Genomic DNA, 19,497 nt, shown 5'->3' on the forward strand with positions numbered 1-19,497 from the left:
ATGTTGTCGCAATAATTAAGAAGGGTCAGAAATCAGATCCTGGTATTTATAGCCTAGTGCATTTGATGCTGGATAAAGGGAAGTGGTTCTTAGTGTGACATCTTATTTAAACTCCATTTCTGTCTTATTAATCAGGTCAAATTTATGTGAGGCAGTTACGCTAATGACTGGTAAAGATAATTCTGTTGGGATAATCATGGGATTGCAAATTGATTCAGACAAGTAAATGGAGCGATGAGTGAGTGATCAAATCTAAAGTGGACAAGCATAGCATGTGGCATTTGAGCCAAGTGCATGATATGCAAGTGTATCTGTTAATGCAAAGAGAATTATTTAAGGTGATTATTGTTAGTGTTTGAAGACACATAAGCAAAGAAACCAATTTGCATTGAGTGCAAAGCACTGAATATGAATAATATCGTCTGTTTATTTTTCTCCATAGAGGCTGCCTGACCTGCTGAGTTCCTCCAGCATTTTGTGTGTGTTGCTCTGCACTGTGTTAATGAATACTGTGCTTAGGCTTTTTATGGTTCTTGTCTTTGTAAAAGAAGGGTTTTGAACTTCATGCTACACATGAGGTGTAGAAGTAGGAATTTAATGCAGACAAGTGCTAGGTCTTGCCCTTTGGTGGGACCAACACAGTGAATGGTAGGGCACTGAGGAGTGCGGTAGAACAGGGGAATCTGGGAATATAGGGCCATAATTCATTGAAAGTGGTGTCACAAGTTGATAGGTTGTAAGGAAATCTTTCAGCACATTGACCTTCATAGATCAAAGTATTGGGTACAGGATGTTATGTTGAAGTTGTTTAATATGTTGGTGAGGCCTAATTTGGAGTATTGGGTGCAGTTTTGGTCACCTACCTACAGGAAAGGTATAAATAAGCTTGAAAGCGTACAGATAAAATTTACAAGGAAGTGTTCAGGTCTAGAGGACCTGAGCTGTAAGGAAAGATTGAATAGGTTGGGACTTTACTCCTTGGAATGTAGAAGATTGAGAGGAGATTTGCTAGAGGTATACAAAATTATGAGGGTATAGCTCGGGTAAATGCAACCAGGCTTTTTCCACTGAAGTTGGGTGGGACTACAACTAGATGTATGGGTTAAGGGTGAAAGGGGAAAAGTTTAAGGGGAACATCTTCTTCACTCAGAGGCTTCTTGAGAGTGTGGAATGGGCTGCCAGCACAAGTGGTGCAAGCGGGCTTGATTTCAACGTTTGAGAGAAGTTTGGATAGATACATGGATGGTAGGGGTATGGAGGGTTGTGGTCCTGGTGGAGGTCGATAGGAGTAGGCAGTTTAAATAGTTCAGCATGGACTAGATGGGCTGAGGGGCTTATTTCTGTGCTGTATGTCTCTATGACTCTAAGTGTAGAGTCATGTAACATGGAAATAGGTCCTTCAGCTCACCATATTCATGCTAGCTAGCAAATACCCATCTATACCAGATTTATTTTCCAGCACATGCTCTATAGTCTTCTATGCTTTAGTTATTCAAGCGTTCCTCACAATACTTATAAAATGTTGTAAAAGTCTCCATCTCCACCATCGGCTCAGGTCATGTGTTCTACATTCCAACCACCCCGGGAAAGATATCTTTCTTGGATTCCCTCTTAACCTTTTATGCCTTGTCTTAAACCTATGTTAACACATAAAAAATGCTGAAGGAACTCAGCAGGTCAGGCAGTATCTATGGAAAGTCAACGTTTCAGGCCAAGAGGAAGGGTCTCAGCCCAAAAATGTCAACCGTTTATTCCTTTTCGTAGATACTTCCTGACATGCTGAGCTCCTCCAGCATTTTGTATATGTTACTCTGGAGTTCCAGCATCTGTAGAATCTCTTGTGTTAAGCCCATGCTATTTAATTTTGTACACCTGTGCACCAAATAAAAATTTCTGTCTTCTTTAATTTCAAAATACTTCAGACATAACCCCACTCCCCAGTTCCCTTCCCTCCAAGAAAAACAAATCTAATCTATCCAGAGCCTCCTCATAAGCGAAAAGTTCCAGCCCAGGCAATATCCTGGTGAATCACATTCTTCCAATGGCAATCAACAATTAGCAGAGTGGTCACATGTACAAATGTCTATAACCAAGCTTAAATAAATGTGAACATATGAACAGATTAAATAATTATCACCAGAACAAGGAGAGCAGGAAAGACCATTTAACGGATGTTGTGCAGGTATTACACCTGAGTGAGCTTTGCAGAGAAGCTGGTTAGCTACAGGAAGGAAGCCTCAGAATGACATGTAGTCCTGCTGGTGATGGACTTGAGTCATATTAAACTTGCATAAAATACAAGGACTACTTAAAATACAAGCAGATAATTAATTACTAAACTATCGTGAAAATCAAAAAACAGTTCAAAAGTAAATTAATTATCAAAGTACATATATGTCACCATCTACAACACTGAGATTAATTTCCTTATGGGCATACCCAATAACTACAATAACCATAATCGAATCAATGAAAGACCCCCAACTGAGCAGAAAACCAGTGTGCAAAAGACAAGAAACTGTGCAAATACGAAAAAAAGAAATATTAACAATAATAATAATACTAAATAAAAAAGCAATAAATATCAAGAACAGGAGATGAAGAGTTCTTGAAAGTGAGTCCATAGGTTATGAGAACATTTCAATGATGGGGCAAGTGAAGTTGAGTGAAGTTATCCACTTATACTGAGGGGTAATAACTGTTCCTGAACCTGGTGGTGTGAATACTGAGGCCTTTGTACCTTCTTCCTGATGGCAGCAGTGAGAAGTGAGCATAACCTGGTTGTGGGTGTCCCGATGATGAATACTGCTTTCCTGCAAGAGCATTTCATGTCAGTGTATTCAATGGTGGGGAGAGCTTTACCCGTGATGGACTGGGCCTTGTCCACTACTTTTTGTAGGATTTTCCGTTCTAAGGCATTGGTGTTTCTATACAAGGCTGAGTTGCAACCTGTCAATATGTTCTCTACTACACATCTTTAGAAGTTTGTCGAAGTTTTAGATTTCATGCTGAATCTACACCCAAGGAAGTAGAAACGCTATCATGCTTTCTTCATAATTGCATTTACGTGCTGGGCCCAGGACAGCGTCTCCAAAATGATAGTAGAATGATAGTTAAAATGAAGTTTGTCCTTTTTTTCTGCCTTTTTAACTATTTCCATGAAACTATGGCTAACTGGGGCATCTGCTTAATTGAGCCAGAATATCCTGGTCCGAATATGTTCCAGTGAACCAGAGCAAAACAAGAAAAAAACAGTATGGTGGTGTACGTGATGATGGAGGGGAAGAAGCTGTTCCTGAAATATTGAGTGTGGTTTACATGCAAGACATTAGGAAGGCAAATGATACATTGGGCTTTATTGCAAGGGGCTTGAATTAGAGAGTATGTATGTAGGCCTCTGTTAGTCTTGATAGACCATGGATTTGTGCCTTGGAAAGTTTCCAGGGCGCAAGCCTGGGCAAGGATTTTTTTTTTATGGAAGACCGGCAGTTGCCCAAGCTGCAAGTCTCTCCTCTCCACGACACTGATGTTGTCCAAGAGAAGGGCATTAGGACCCATACAGCTTGGCACCGGTGTCATCACAGAGAAATGTGTGGTTAAGTGCCTTGTTCAAGGACACACACGCAGCCTCAGCCAAGGCTCGAACTAGCGACCTTCAGATCACTAGATGAATGCCTTAACCACTTGGCCACGCTCCAACCCAGTCAGAGAGTAACAATGGGGCAAAAATAACAAACTGCTGGAGTAAATTATAAACGTGAGTTATCTGATGAAGGGTCTTGGCCCAAAACATTGTCTGCTTATTCCTTCCATAGATGCTGCCAGACTAGCTGAGCTCCTCCAGAATTTTTTGTGTGAAAATGCTAGAGTAACTCAGTGGGTCAGGCAACATCTGTGGAGGCCAAAGGATCCTTGGTGTTCGAGGCCCAAGACTCTGCATCAGGACAGCTATCTGGCTGCATCCCATCTTAGTATGGCAGCTGCTCTGCACCTGAGCGCAAGAAACAGCAGGGAGCTGTGGACACACTTTAGCATATCACAGTATCCAGACTTCTCCTCTAAAGAACCCGGAAAGCAGCCAGCATCATCAAAGACCCGTCGCAAACTGAAAGCACATACCATTAGGCTCAAGTACAGCTTCTAGCCCACTCTCTAGTATGATATCGTGGTCTCTCTGATCTCTCAATCAACTGACGTTGAGTGCAAAGTTGTTGCTGTGAAACCACTCAACCATATGCAAGACAAGGTTTTACTGTGTCTCGGTACATGTGACAATAATAAACCAATTCCAATTCCAAAATAACATGGGTACAGGGCTGGCAAATTTCGTTCAACTGTAGTTGGATTACCGTAGACTTCTGGATCCTGTTCATCTTCTTAACCTGGTTTATTTTCAAACGTTTGCATAGTTACATAGCTACAGTAAATGTGGTATAATCAAAACGCAGATACACTGTCTCAGAACCATCTGTTATTTATGTCTTCTCAGAATTGCCAGAAAGTATGTGGCTTGAGTTTGAATGTGGTGTCCAAATTCAGCTTGGATTTGCTGCTGAGTTCTCCAACGTGATGATCATTTACACGCGGATTGTGAAGAAGCCGAAGGACATTATGAAGTGTGAAGCTTACGTCACAGATTTCCCGCCGGTAAAACTTTCTTCAAAGCAATTGCTGAATTTCAGCAACATTGTTTAAGAATTACAGATGCCAAGAAATTCAATTATCCATATCAATTCCACTCCCTATTCCCATTTGAACATGTCAGTCCATGGCCTCCTCTTCTGCCACGATGAGGCCACAGTCAGGTTGGAGGAGCAACAAATTATATTCCGTATGGGTAGCCTCCAACCAGATGGCACGAACTTCCGGTAATTGACCCCCCCCCCCCCTTCACCATTCCCCATTCCGGTTTCCCTCTCACACCTTCTCTTCCTATCTGCCCATCACCTCCCTCTGGAGCTCCTCCCTTTCTCTTTCTCCCACAGTCTTCTGTCCTCTCCTATCAAGTTCTCCCTTCTCCAGCCCTTTATCTCTTCCACCAATTAACTTCCCATCTCTTTACTTCACCAGCTCCTCCTCTCCTGGTTTCACCGATCAACTGCCACCTTGTCCTTCTTCCTCCCCTCCCCCCACCTTATTATTTCTTCCCTCTTTTTTTCCAGTCCTGAGGAAGGACCTCGAAAAGTCGGCTGTTTACTCTTTTCCGTGGATGCGGCCTGACCCGCTGAGTACCTCCAGCACATTGTGTGTGTTGCCTTCAACAGCACAGTGCTGCTTAATTTTAGATGGAGCCGTAGAGCACTACAGTGCAGAAAAAGCCCTTGAACCCACAGTGCCACGCGACAGTAACGCAGCACTATTACAGCTTAGGGAGTTACAGAGTTCGGAGTTCAAATCCAAAGCTGTACTGTACATCCTCCCTGTGGAATATGCGGATTTTCCCCAGGTGCTCTGATTTCCTCCCACAGTCCAAAGCCATACCGGGTAGGTTAATCGGTCATTGTAAATTGTCCCATGATAAGGTTAGGGTTAATCAGGGTCCTTGGGGGTTGCTGAGCTGGTGGGGCATGAAGAGCCTACTCCGCAGTGCATCGTTAAATAAATAAATAACCCATCTGGTTACCCTGCTGTGTCTCTAAAGAAATAAATAAAATTGAAATGAAAAAAAGTAACTATGCAAGAGATGCATTGCCTTCCCTCTTGCCTCGTCTTTTCCCACTACCACTGTTTTCATTTGAATCTGTGATGTATTTGTTCCTCCTCTAAATTAGACTATGGTTTTGTTTGCTGTACACTGGGAAGACCAAATGCAGATTGAGCTGTTAACTTGGAGAATAAACTGAAAACAGAATACAGGGAGTTAGGAAGGAAGTTGAGAAGCACGGCCTCAAGGGTAGTAATCTCAGGACTGCTGGCTGTGTCACGCGATAGTGAGGATAGGAATAGAATGAGGTGGCAGATAAATGCCTGGCTGAAGAGTTGGAGCAGGGAGCAAGGATTCATATTTCTGGATAATTGGGACCTTTTCTGGTGACTGGTGTGACCTGTACGAAAGGGACAGGTTGCACTTGAACTTGAGGGGGACCAATATCTTTGCAGGCATGTTTGCTAGATCTTTTGGGAGTGGCTTAAAATAATATGATAGTGGGGATGGGAACCGGTATGACAGAGCTGAGGATGAGCCAGCAGGTTTACAAGTAGATTATGGGTGTTACAGGAATGTAGGGAAGGACGAGCCAATGATTGGGTAAAAGTGCAGAAAGAGCAAAGAGTTAAATCGTACCACAGAGGCAAAATTCAAAAGGGTGAAGAATGCAGGAATGAAGGTGCTGTATTTAACTGCACGTAGCATTCAGAATAAGGTGGATGAACTTGTGGTGCAATTTGAGACTGGTCGGTATGACATTGTGGGCATCATTGCGTTGTGACTGAAAAAGGTCATAGATGAAAGTTTAACATCAAAGGATATAACATGTATCAAAAGGATAGGCAGGAAGGCATAAGCGGTGGTGTGGCTCCGTTGGTAAGAGGTGGAATTAAATCTTTAGAAAGAGGTGACATAGTGTCTGAGAATGTTGAATCCTTCTGGGTGGATTTAAGAAACGGCAAGGGTCAAGAAACCATTATGGGAATCATATATAGGCCTCCAAATAGTAGCCAAGATATGGCATTGAGATTGCAAAGGGAGCTGGAAAAGGTATGTTCAAGGGTAATGACACAGTTGTAATGGGGGACTTAAATATGCAAGGGGATCGGGAAAATCAGGTTGGTGCTGGATCGCAAGAGAGGGAATTTATGACTGCCTATGAGATGGCTTTTAGAGCAGCTTGTGATTGAGCCTACTCAGGGAAAGGCTGTCTTAGATTGGGGGTTTTGTAATACCCCAGATTTTATTAGGGAGCTTAAGGTAAAGGAACCCATAATATGATTGAATTCATACTGCAGTTTGAGAGGGAGAAGCATAAGTCAGATGTGCCAGTATTGCAATGGAATAAAGGGAATTACAGAGGCATGAGAGAGGAGCTTGCCCAGGTGGATTGGCGGGGGATACTGGTGGGGATGATGACAGAACAGAGGTGGCTGAAGTTTCTGAGAATAGTTAACAAAGTGCAAGATAAGTATGTCCCACAGAAGTTGACACTCGGAAATGGACATCGGTAGTCCCCGGAGAGACTGACATCCAGGAACTTGAAATTGCTCACTCTCTCCACTTCTGATCCCTCTGTGAGGATTGGTTTGTGTTCCCTTGTCTTACCCTTTCTAAAGTCCATAATCAGCTCTTTGGTCTTGCTGATGGTGGGTGCAAGGTTGTTGCTGTAACACCATTCAAACAGCTGGTGTATCTAACTCCTGCACACCGTTTCATCACCATCTTACATCAGAACTGGGAATCGTCAGATACAGGCATTAAGATTCAGAGAACAAGATCTAGGGGAGGCTGGAATATAAGATAAGATGTTCTGATCTGATCTGTTCTGATTCTGATTCTGAGGTATAAGGATATAAACCTTAAGTGCTGACTGTTTATTCTGGATCATAATTATAGTACTGTGCAAAAGTCTTAGGTGTATATATATATATATATATATATATATAGGTAGGGTGCCTAAGACCTTTGCAGAGTACTGTGGTAATTTTATGTATTGTACTGTACTGCTGCAAAAAAAAACAAATTTCATTACATATATGAGTGATAATAAGTGAGTGAGTGATGATGGGTCTATATTGAGGACCAAGAGTGGGAAGGGGACGGGGAGAGGGGAATTATAGTTGGGAAAGGGGGAAAGGAGAGGGGAGGGAGTGGAAAGCACAGTTAGACATTCTCTAATGATCAATAACCCAACTGTTTAGAATCAAACAACCTTGCCTGGGGTCTCAGGGCTGGGTGTGTCTACACCCGCACCAGCCCCCATCCCTGGCACTCCTTCTCTGCCACCTGTCCCACATTCCCCCCTGCAGTAGTCCACCCTCGCCATTCCCAACATTCTTTGCTCCCACCAGATTTGCAACTTGCTCTCTGCTCCATGTTGACAACTACAGCACTGTGCAAAAGTTTTAGGCACCCTAGCTATATAGAAGCGCCTACGACTTTTGCACCGTATATGGGCTGTCTATGACTAAATGTACTGTGTTTGGCACCTTGGCCCCAGAGGAATGATGTTTCATTTAGCTGTACACATATATACAGTTGATAATAAGCTTGATTTTGAATTACAACATTTTCAAACTCTGCAGATAGATAGATAGGTAGATACTTTATTGATCCCAAAGTAAATTACAGTGTCACAGTAGCATTACAAGTGCACAGATGACCTCATATAGCGCTCTTTGGAGCAGCAATGTTGTCTGAGTCTATTACTAAAAGTGCTCCTCTGTTCACCCAAGGTGACAGGCAGAGGGTGAGAAACAATGTCCAGAATTGCTATGATTTTCCAGAGCACACTTTGTTCTACCACAGCCTCCAGTGTGTCCAATTTGACTCCTATAATCAGTTTATTAAGCCTGTTTGCATCATCCACGTCGATGCCATTGCCCCAGCACACCACCGCACAGAAGATTGTACTGGCGTCAACAGTCTGATAGAACCTGTGAAGGAGAGGGCTGCATACTCCAAAGGACCTCAGTTTCCTCAGGAAGTAGAGGCATCTCTGGCCCTTCTTGCACACAGCTACCACTTGGTGCTTTTAGCGTTTCTGTTTATATCTCAGATATCCAACAACCATAGAATTCTGTTTTTTCAGGTAAAGTGAAATTTAGTTCACTGTCCTCAAGTTTCACTTCTAAGAAAAAAGATCTTAACTCATTTTCCTCTTTCAATATGTGTTTGTACACCCACAAAGCTCGAGGGAATATAATCTTACTCTTTATATCTGATCGCAGAATGACCACAATTAGACTAGGTAGATAGAGTACTGGCAAGTATTAACTGTTCTATAAATGTCTCCATTTATCTTTGTAATTAAAAGCAGACATGAAACTAATTGAGATTATATAGATGATAATTAACATTGAACTTCGGTGGTTGAGCCAAGAAACCTTCACCTTTACAATATGCTATTTTTGTTGTTGTGAATAGGACCTGGACATAGATCCCAAGAAGACAAACAAAGGAACACCAGAAGAAACAGGCAGCTACCTACTCTCTAAGGATTTACCAGAGCAGTGTCTATACACCAGACTGAGTGCCCTGCAGAAACTAAAGGTAAACATTCAAAGCTCAAAGTAACTTCGGGTAGCATGGTAACATAGTGGTTAGCACAACACTTTGCTGCACCAGCAACCTGGGTACAATCCCCGCTGCTGTCCTTTAAGGAGTTTGTACATTCTCCCCGTGGCGGCGTGAGTTTCCTCTGGGTGCTCCGGTTTCCTCCCATAGTCTAAAGATGTGCCAGTTGGTAGGTTAATTGGTCATTGTAAATTGATTAGGCTAGGGTTATGTGAAGACTTGCTGGGTGGCATGGCCTATTCCATGCCGTGGCTCAATAAATAAATAGAATTATCAGTGTATGTAAACTCAATGGCTGCTTTATTAGGTTCATGGTCTTCTGTTGCCCATCTACTTCAAGGCTTGACATACTGGGCATTCAAAGGTGCTTTTCTGCACACCATGGTTGTAATGTGTGGTTATTTGAGTTACTGTCACCTTCCTGTCAGCTTAAACTGGTCTGGCTGTTCTCCTCTGATCTCTGTCATTAACAAGGCGTTTTCATCCACAGCACCGCCACTCAGTAGATGTTGTTGTGTTTTTCGCACCATTCTCTGTCAACTCTAGAGCAGGTGTTCCCAACCTGGGGTCCACAGACCCCTTGCTTAATGGTAAGGGTCTGTGGCATAAAAAGACTGGGAGCTCCTGTTCTGGAGATCCCAGGAAACTGGACAACTCACACCAGGGCTGCGTAAAAAGAGCTGCGTTTCATCAGGTTGGTGATCGAGGTTTTGAAGGCAGAGTTTCACGGCAGTTTCTCAGAGTTGAGGAGTGACCAATCAGCAAGAGGGAATCATTAGAAAGGGCCGGTAAGAAGAATTCAAGTGCAAGTGGAGCGACCGTTCTTGTAGGTGTGCCAGGTTTTGGCTCATGAGGCTTGGGTGAGGTAAATTGTCTTGTAAGTTACTCTCTCTGTTCTTATTTGTTCATTCCTCACCTATTAGTACATAGTGTAGTGAGAATGGCTCCAGCGGCAGTGTTTTGCACTGTGTGTGGGATGTGGGAGGTCTGGAAGACTTCCAGTCTGCCAGATAAATGAATCTACACCAGGAGCACTGAGCTGCAGCTCCTGAGAGAGTGTATTAAGGAACTGGAGCTGCAGCTCGATGACCTTCGACTCATACGGGAGAATGAGGAGGTAATAGATAGGAGCTACAGGGAGATAGTCGCCCCTAGGTTGCAGGATACAGGTAACTGGGTGACTATCAGGAGAAGGAGGGGAAATGCACAGCCAGTGCAGAGCACACCTGTGGCCATTCCCCTCGATAATAAGTATTTAACTTTAGATACTGTTGAGGGGGACGATCTACTGGGGGGAGCCACTGTGACAGGGTTGCTGGTACTGAATCTGGTGCTGTGGCTTAGGAGAGCAGAGAGGTGAAGAGGACTGCAGTGACTTAGTCAGAGGAACAGAGATGAGGTTCTGTGGGCGCGATAGAGACACCCGGATGGTATGTTGCCTCCCTGGTGTAAGGGTCAAGGATGTCTCGAATCATCTCCATGGGATTTTCAAGGGAGAAGGCAAGCTGCCAGAAGTCTAGGTACATATTGGCACCAATGACATAGGTAGACAAGGTGAGGAGGTCCTGAAGAAAGATTTTAGGGAGCTGAAAGGACCTCCAGGGCAGTAATCTCTGGACTGCTGCCTGTGCCATGTGCCAGTGAGGGTAAGAATAAGATGATTGGCAGGTGAATGCGTGGCTGAGAAACTGGTGCAGGATGCAGGGGTTCAGATTTATGGATCATTGGGCTCTCTTCTGGGGAAGGTATGACTGTACAAAAGGGACGGGTTACACCTGAATCCAATGGGGTCCAATATCCTTGAAGACAGGTTGGCTAGAGTTAGTCCGGTGGGTTTAAACTAATTTGGCAGCGGGATAGGAACCGGAAAGATAGTGTTGAAGATAAAGTAGTTGGTTTGCAATTAGAGACAATGTGTAGTAAGACTGCTAGTAAGGAGAGGCTGGTGATAGGGCAAAATTGCAGTCAAAAGGATGAGGTGCAACATAAAAGGAGAATAAAATCAAAAAAGTTGAATACGGGCCTAAAGATGTTATATTTGGATGCTCACAGTATACAGAATAAGGTTGATGAATGCGTAGCTCAGTCACAGATTGGCAAGTATGATGTTGTAGGCATCACTGAATCGTGGCTGAAAGAAGACTATAGCTGGGAGCTTAATGTCCAAGGATACAACTGTATCAAAAGGACAGGCTGGAAGGCAGAGGGGGTGGCACGGAACCGTCAGTAAAAAATGAAATTAAATCATTAGAAATGAGATGACGTAGAGTCGGAAGACATTGAATCATTGTGGGAGTTATATACAGAACACCAAACAGTAGTAAGGATATGGTCTACAGTTACAATGGGAGACAGAAAATGAAGACCAAAAGTGCAATGTAACGATAGTCATGGGGGATTTCAATATGCAGGTAGATTGGCAAAATCAGGTTGGTGCTGGATTCCAAGAGGGAGATTTTCTAGAATGCCTACAAAATGATGTCTTAGAGCAGCACATGGTTGAGCCCACTGGGGGATCAACTATTCTGGATTGGGTGTTGTGCAATGAACGAGAATTGATTAGAGAGCTTAAAGTAAAATAACCCTTAGGGTCAAGTGATCATGTTATGTTTGAATACACCCTGAAATTTGAGAAGGAAAGGCAAAGTCAGATGTATCAGTATTACAGTGGAGTAAAGGAAATTACAGAGGCATGAGAGAGGAGTTGGCCAGAATTGATTGGCAAAGAACACCAGCAGGGATGATGGCAGAGCAGCAATGGGTGGAATTCAGAAATATACATCCCGAAGAGGAAAATATAGTCTAAAGGAAAGATGACACAACCATGGCTAACAGGAAAGTCAAAGTCAACATAAAAGCCAAAGAGAGGGCATATAATAGAGCAAAAATTAGTGGGAAGTTAGAGGATTGGGAATCTTTAAAAAGCAACAGAAGACAACTGAAAAAGTTATTAAGAAGGTGAAGATGGAATACAAAAGTAAGCTGGCCAATAATATTAAAGATGATATCAAGAGTTTCTTCAGCTACATAAAGTGTAAAAGAGAGGCGAGTGTGGATATCGGACTGCTGAAAAATGATGCTGATGAGGTAGTAACGGGGGTCAAAGAAATGGTAGACGAACTGAATAAGTATTTTGCATCAGTGTTCACTGTGGAAGACACTAGCGGTATGGCGGAATTTCCAGGTGTCAGGGATCATGAAGTGTGTAAAGTTACCATTACTAGAGAGAAGGTCCTTAGGAAACTGGAAGGTCTGAAGTTGGATAAGTCACCTGGACCAGATGGTGTACACCCCAGAGTTCTGAAAGACGTGGCAGAAGAGATTGTGGATACATGAGTAATGATCTTTCAAGAATCACTAGATTCTGGAGTGGTTCCAGAAGACTGGAAAATTGCAAATGTCACTCCACTTTTCAAGAAGGAAGAGATACAGAAGAAATGAAATTATAGTCCAGGTAGTCAGATGTTGGAGTTGATTGTTGAGGATGTGGTTTCAGGGTACACAGAGGCACATGATACAACAGGCCGTAATCAACATGGTTTCCTCAAGGGAAAATCTTGCCTTGTTGTGATTCTTTGAAGAAATAACAAGCAGGATAGACAAAGAAGAATCAGTTGATGTTGTGTACTTGGATTTTCAGAAGACCTTTGGCAAGGTGCCACACATAAGGCTGCTTAACAAGCTATGAGACCATGGTATTACAGGAAAGATTCTAGCATGGATAAAGCAGTGGCTGATAGGCAGGAAGCAAAGAGTAGGAATAAAGGGGGCCTTTTCTGGTTGGTTGCCAGTGACTAGTGGTGTTCCATAGAGGTCTGTGTTGAGACTGATTCTTTTTACATTATATGTCAATGATTTAGATGACGGAATTGATGGCCTTGTTGCAAAGTTTGCAGGTGATATGAAGATAGGTGGAGGGGCAGGTAGCTTTGAGGAAGTAGAGCAGCTATAGATGGACTTAGATTAGGAAAATGGGCAAAGAAATGGCAGATGGAATACAGTATCCTGGAAGTCTATGGTCATGCACTTTAGTAGAAGAAATGAAAGGATTGATTATTTTCTAACTGGAGAGAAAATACAAAAAACTGAGGCACAAAGGGATTAGGGAGTTCTTGTGCAGGATTCCCTAAAGGTTCATTTGCAGGTTGACTCAGTGGTTAGGAAGGCAAATGCGATGTTAGCATTCATTTCAGGAGGACTAAAATATAAGAGCAGGGATGTAATATGCAGACTTTTTAAAGCACAGCTGAGCCCTCACTTGGAGTATTGTGAGCTGTTTTGGGCCCCTTATCTTAGAACGGATGTGCTGAAACTGGAGAGGGTCCACTGAAATTTATACGTATCAGGAGTGACCTAATTGAAACCTATCGAATGGTGAAAGGCCTTGATAATGTGGATGAGGAAAGGATGTTTTCCATGGTAGATGCATTTAAGACCAAAGGACACAGCCTCAAAATAGAGGGTATCCTTTTACAACAAAGATGAGGAGGAATTTCTTTAACCAGAGAGTGGTAAATCAGTGGAATTCATTGCCACAGGTAGCTGTGGACACCAAGTCTTTATGTATACTTAGGGCTGAGGTTGATAGATTCTTGATGTATTAGGGCATGAAAGGATATGGGGGAAGGCAGGAGATTTGGTTTGAGAGGAAAAATGGATCAGCCATGATGAAATTGCAGAGCAGACTCAATGGGCCAAATAGCCTAATTCTGGTCTTGTGTCTTATGGCCAGCAATTTCTTAGATACTCAAGCTACCAACAATCATTCCATGGTCAAAGTCACTAAATCGCATTTCTTCCCTATTCTGATGTTTGGTCTGACCAACAACTGAACCTCTTGACCTTGTCTGCATGCTTCTATGTATTGTGTTGTTCCATACATTTGGCTGATTAGATATTTGCACTAACGATCAAATGTATAGGTGGACCTACAGCTCGGTAACAGGCCCTTCCATCCAGCGAGCTCACACCCCAATTACCTCCCGTGTGATCAATGAACCTGCTCACCTGTACATGTTTGTAATGTAGGAGGAAATTGGACCAGCCAGTAGAGAACGTACAGACTCCATACAGGCACTAGCGGGAATTGAACCCAGGTTGCTGGTGCTGCAATAGCATTATGCCAACTGCTGCACTATAATGCCACTCCAAATACCACACCAAGAGCAATTGACAGTAATACACACAAAACTTATGGAGAAACTCAGCAAGTCAGGCAGCATCTATGGAGGGAAATGATCAGCCAATGTTTTGGGCTGAGATGCCTCGAAATGTTGGCTGTTTATTTCCCTCCATAGGTGCTGCCTGAACTCCAGAGTTGCCCCAGCATTCTGCAAGTGTGGCCCACGATTGCCAACATCTACAGAGTCTGTGCCTCTGAAGAGCAGCTTAGTGTGGTCAACAGCCTGTAAGCCTAAATGTGGGATGAAACCCACATAGTCACAGGAAGAATGTGCAAACTACAGTGCGTCAGAGCAAGACGTCAGCACTGAACCTGTGTCATTGGAGCTTCATGCCAGTCATTCTACTTGCTCCACTGCTGTGCCACCCTCCAATGTATCTTTGCCTTGTTTTCCTGTCCCACAGCCATCGATTGTAATTCTTTTCTCCTCAATGCCATTCTCTTCAAACTGACTTCCCAATGGAATTCCCCTCACAGGGAAGCTTAAGAATAGCAGAAACTTAACAACATATCACATTCAGTAAGGTATTAAAACATCCAGTGTTGGTTTCCCTCTGTGCCTTTACTGTCAGGGTGACTTCCCAATTGAACTGCCCTCACAGGAAAGTTTAAATGTAGCAGAAACTTAACCTGAGCTCACATTCAAAGAGCATCAGTAAAGTTGTAATAAAGCAGATATAGCTGACCTTCCTCTGACACCTTTCTGTGTATATGACGGGTAGTGCGATGCACATGATGCAGTGGGCAGCTTTAACTACTCGTTGTAGAGCCCCCCTGTGCACTGGAGTGCTGTTTCCATACCACACAGACATCCATTACCAACAACACACACAAAATGCTGAAGGAACTCAGCCGGCCAGGCCAGCAAGTCCTGATGAATGGTCTCGGCCCGAAACGTTTACTGTACGTTTTTCCATAGATACAATAGGTTCAATAGGTACATTTAATGTCAGAGAAATGCATACAATATACATCCTGAAATTCTTTTTCTTCACAAACATCCATGAAAACAGAGGAGTGCCCCAAAGAATGAATGACAGTTAAACATTAGAACCCCAAAGCCCCCCCAAACTCCCCCCTCCCATGCACAAGCAGCAGTAAGGCAACGAGCCACCCCCCCACCCTCACCTGCAAAAAAAGCATCAGTACTCTCCGACGACCAACAAAGCATGCAGCAAATCAACAATAAAGACACAGACCACAGGCTGTCTCTCTCGCTAATAAGGGAAAAAGAGGTGTCCCTGTTTCACAGTGAGACGGGAGGCATAACAAACAACTCGCTGATTTACGCTGTTAAAAGTCTGTAGCGTTGCTTTTTCCGAGCTCTGGCCCAGAGAAGCAACCCCGGAAAGGCCCAGGTCTCTGGACATGCATGGATGCTGCCTGGCCTACTGAGTTCCTCCAGCATTTTGTGTGTGTTGCTCAGATTTCCAGCATCTGCAGATTTCCTCTTGTTTGTGATCTATTACAAACATCTATTTTCCTGTCAGCAAAGTCAACAACTGAGCCGTTACAAATCGAATCCAATGTCACCCTTAACAAGCTGAAAAACGTGGCACATCACCAACAATTGATCGATTTTCCATTTTGCAATATGATTTAACTACCTTTGGATACAGGGAGAAGGAGTTTGAGAGGTGAATTGATAGAGGTGTTCAAAATGGTAGGAGGCATAGATCAAGCGGACAGCCAGAGACGGTTCCCAAGGCATAAATGGCTAATGCAAGGGAACATAACTTTAAGGCACTTGGAGGTAAGTATTTTTATTAAAGAGTGTTAAATACGTGGAACGCACTGCCAAGAGTGGTGGTAGAAGCAGATACATTAGGGACGTTTAAGAAACAGAGAGGTACATGAAAGAGAGAAAAATAAAGGGCAATGTGCAAGGGAGGTGTTAGGTTGATCTCAGAGTAGGTTAAAAGGTCAGTACACTATCATGGGCTGAAGGGCCTGTACCATGCTGTGTAGTTCTATGTTCTGTGTACCTATTCACACTGTGGTGTTATTAGAGGGGGCTTGTATTATTACACTAGCAGGTTACAAAACAAAGGTATATGACACTTCAGTCAGTATTTTGTACAGTTAGAGACTTTTACAAAAGATACTCTGATGAAGGGTCTCAGTCTGAAATGGTGACTGCTCATTCCATTCCATAGATACTGCCAGACCCCCTGAGATCTTCCAGCAATTTGTACGTGCCACCATCTTATCAATACTGTGCTCAGAATGAACACGCATGTGAAAACCAGTGTACGGATTTTTTATTTTAGATTTCCTTTTTTTTTTCTTGGGCTGTTAACTTTTGAATGCTGTCCAATTGTAAGATGTTTTTAGGTACTCTGAAGTGGAAATGGGAGAGGAAGTGAAAATCTCATTCCATTTTCTTCTGCTGCAGGAGCGGCTGGTGTTCACAGTGTGCCTTCGCTACCAGTACCAGGGACTGGATGAGCCTGTGGAAGAAGCCAAGGAGGTGGACGTGGGGAAGCCCCTCATCGCCAAGCTGGACATCCACCGTGTGGTCAGGAGGAATAGCTGTTTTGTGACCTGTCCCATGCCTCACAGCCCATCGCACAGCCCGGCACACAGCCCTTCGCACAGTCCAGTCCGAAGCCCGGCTTGTTGTTCGGAGTTCGATCATTACCACCACCACCACAGCCAGCGTTTCCAAAATAACTCTCACCTCGGGGTTTACAACCCGAATCCAGCCATGATGGGTGCCATGGGATGCACTGCCCTTTCCAGTAGCTGTACATATGCTTCCTATGCGTACACGACAGGAGGGGATCAGTGCTGCGGTAGCCACGTAAGAGAAATCAACGTCCCTGTCGAGAATGATATCAATGATTTGCCTTCTGAATTCTCCAGCTATCTTCAGTTCACTGATTTGAAATGCACGAATTCTTCTGAATACCCTGTAGAGGATTTAACAAGCGTCCAAGGTTGGATCCCTACTAGGAGAAAAAAGATGTAGAATATGTACGTCAAGGTTCAAAGTAAATTTATTATAGAGTTCAAAGTAAATATGTTATCGAAGTCACCCTGACTACCCTGAGATTCATTTTCTTGCAGGCCTTTACGGGAAAATAAAGAAATACAAATAGAACTTATCAAGTTCACATTCTAGCTCAAATTTATTGCCATTCAACCACATACATGTTTACTGCCAAGCAGAAAAACATTCCTCCAGACCTGGCTGCACAACACGGCACATAGAACTCACACACAGCACAGAAAGTAACATTACCAAATAATAAAACATATTCCAGAAGACTGATATTCAGAATAATGTTCATTTACAACACGTTAAAAAAAGCAAACAGTATAACGCTACTGGCACTTCATACGTGATGAGACCTGGGGGGGTGGCTGGGAGTTCAGTAGTCTCACAGCCTTGGGGAGAAGGGTGTCTCCCAACCCAACAGTCTTTGTTCTGATCCTGTCTGATGGTAGGGGGTCAAAGAGATTAAGGGATGAATAGGTGGGATCCTTGACAGTGCAAAGGGCCCTGTGTACGCAGTGCTCCTGATAAATATCTCAGATAGGTGGGAGGGAGACCCCAACGATCCTCTCAGCAATCCTCGCAATCCTTTGTAGGGTTTTGCTTTTGGATGTCTTGCAAATCCCATACCAGACAATGATGCAGCTGGTCAGGACCCTCTCTATGATGCTTCTGTAAAAATTGGTTGGAATGGGGCAGTGTGGGAGACGGTGGAGCCTCGCTCGCCTGTACATACAACCAATATGCAAAAATTGACCAATTATGCAAATAACTTTAAAGATCTGAGAACATGAGCTGCAGAATTCCTGAAAGGTTGTGGAATCAGTTCAAAGTCGAGATAAGTGGAGTTATTCACGTCAGTTCAGGATCCTGATGCTGAAGTCAATAGAGAATTCCCAGCAGATACGTTCCACTAGCATTGGCTACCTAGAAGGGCAAGGACCTGAAGTTGCCTGAATCACAAAGGAGAGCTTTGGAAAGACAAAGAAAATAATGTAACAGGCTTGTAATGATTGAAACAGACTGGATCACTGAATCACGCAACCGCATCAAAATGTAGGTTTTGTACATGTTTAATAAATAGCATTAAATTGTTTCCTTCATTTTAAATCATACTTCTTAAAATTTTCACAGAATATTTTGCAATTTTTTATTCTTATGCTTTTCCATTTCCAACCTCACTTATTCTTGTGAGCAATTAAAGTGAAGTAACATGGTAGAATAGCGGTCAGCACCATGCCACTACAGCTCGGTGCTTTCTGGAGTTTAATGTTCAATTCTGGCACCGCCTGTAAGGAGTTTATACATTCCCCATATGTTCATGTGTATTTCCTCCGGGTGCTCTGGTTTCCTCTCACTGTCCAACGACGTACTGGTTAGTAGATTAATTGGTCACTGTAAATTGTCCTGTGATTTACTCGTTCGTTATGTGCTGTGAAGTATGACATAAGTGATCATGGTCTTTCCATGACCAAGATTGTTCTTGGCAAATTTTTCTGCAGGGGAAGCTTGCCATTGCCTTCTTCTGGGCAGTGTCTTTATAATAGTGACTCTAAATATTATTAGCACTCGTCAGAGATTGTCTGCCTGGCGTCAGTGGTCACATAACCAGGACTTGTGATATGTACCAGCGGCTCCCAAGAGTTTACGTGACCCTGATCAGGGGGACTAAGTATGTGCTACACCTCGCCCAAGGGTGACTTCCAGGCTTGCGGAGGAAAAGAGCGCCTTACACCTCCTTCGGTAGAGATGTATCTCTACCCCTGTGATTAGGCTAGTGTTAAAATGGTAGTTTGTTGGTCAGCGTGGCTCATTGGGCCAAAAGGGCCTTTTAAACACTGTATCTCTAAATATAAATAAATAAATAACATCAAAGAATTGGCTCAAAGCTATGTTTCTATGTTTCACATAACTACCCCTGCATCAGCAGAGGATGTCTATCCTGGGCTGTATTTGAAATCAACAGTGAAGTAAACAGACAATATGGTGGAACACCACACTCCCAAACCTTTAACCCACACTTCATTATATTGTCTCCATTTCTCAGTTTTACAAGTAAACTTAAATCCACATCTGTCAAAACATTGCACT

At 43.2% G+C, this 19,497-nt stretch overlaps 1 protein-coding gene across 4 annotated transcripts in view; it reads left to right on the forward strand.

Annotated features, from left to right (window-relative positions):
* LOC140737650 (mucosa-associated lymphoid tissue lymphoma translocation protein 1-like) overlaps positions 1-19,284 on the forward strand; it is a 120,292-nt gene extending 101,008 nt beyond the window's left edge. For all 4 annotated transcript variants that reach the window (XM_073064170.1, XM_073064167.1, XM_073064168.1 and 1 more), the window contains 3 exons: positions 4,490-4,647; positions 9,077-9,202; positions 16,804-19,284. In XM_073064170.1, coding sequence (XP_072920271.1) covers positions 4,490-4,647; positions 9,077-9,202; positions 16,804-17,379 — 860 coding nt within the window. In that variant the 3' untranslated portion in view covers positions 17,380-19,284. The remainder of the gene's footprint in view (positions 1-4,489; positions 4,648-9,076; positions 9,203-16,803) is intronic.
* Positions 19,285-19,497: the final 213 nt, after the last annotated feature.

Source organism: Hemitrygon akajei, chromosome 13 (genome assembly GCF_048418815.1).
Source record: "Hemitrygon akajei chromosome 13, sHemAka1.3, whole genome shotgun sequence".
Lineage (NCBI taxonomy): Eukaryota > Metazoa > Chordata > Chondrichthyes > Myliobatiformes > Dasyatidae > Hemitrygon > Hemitrygon akajei.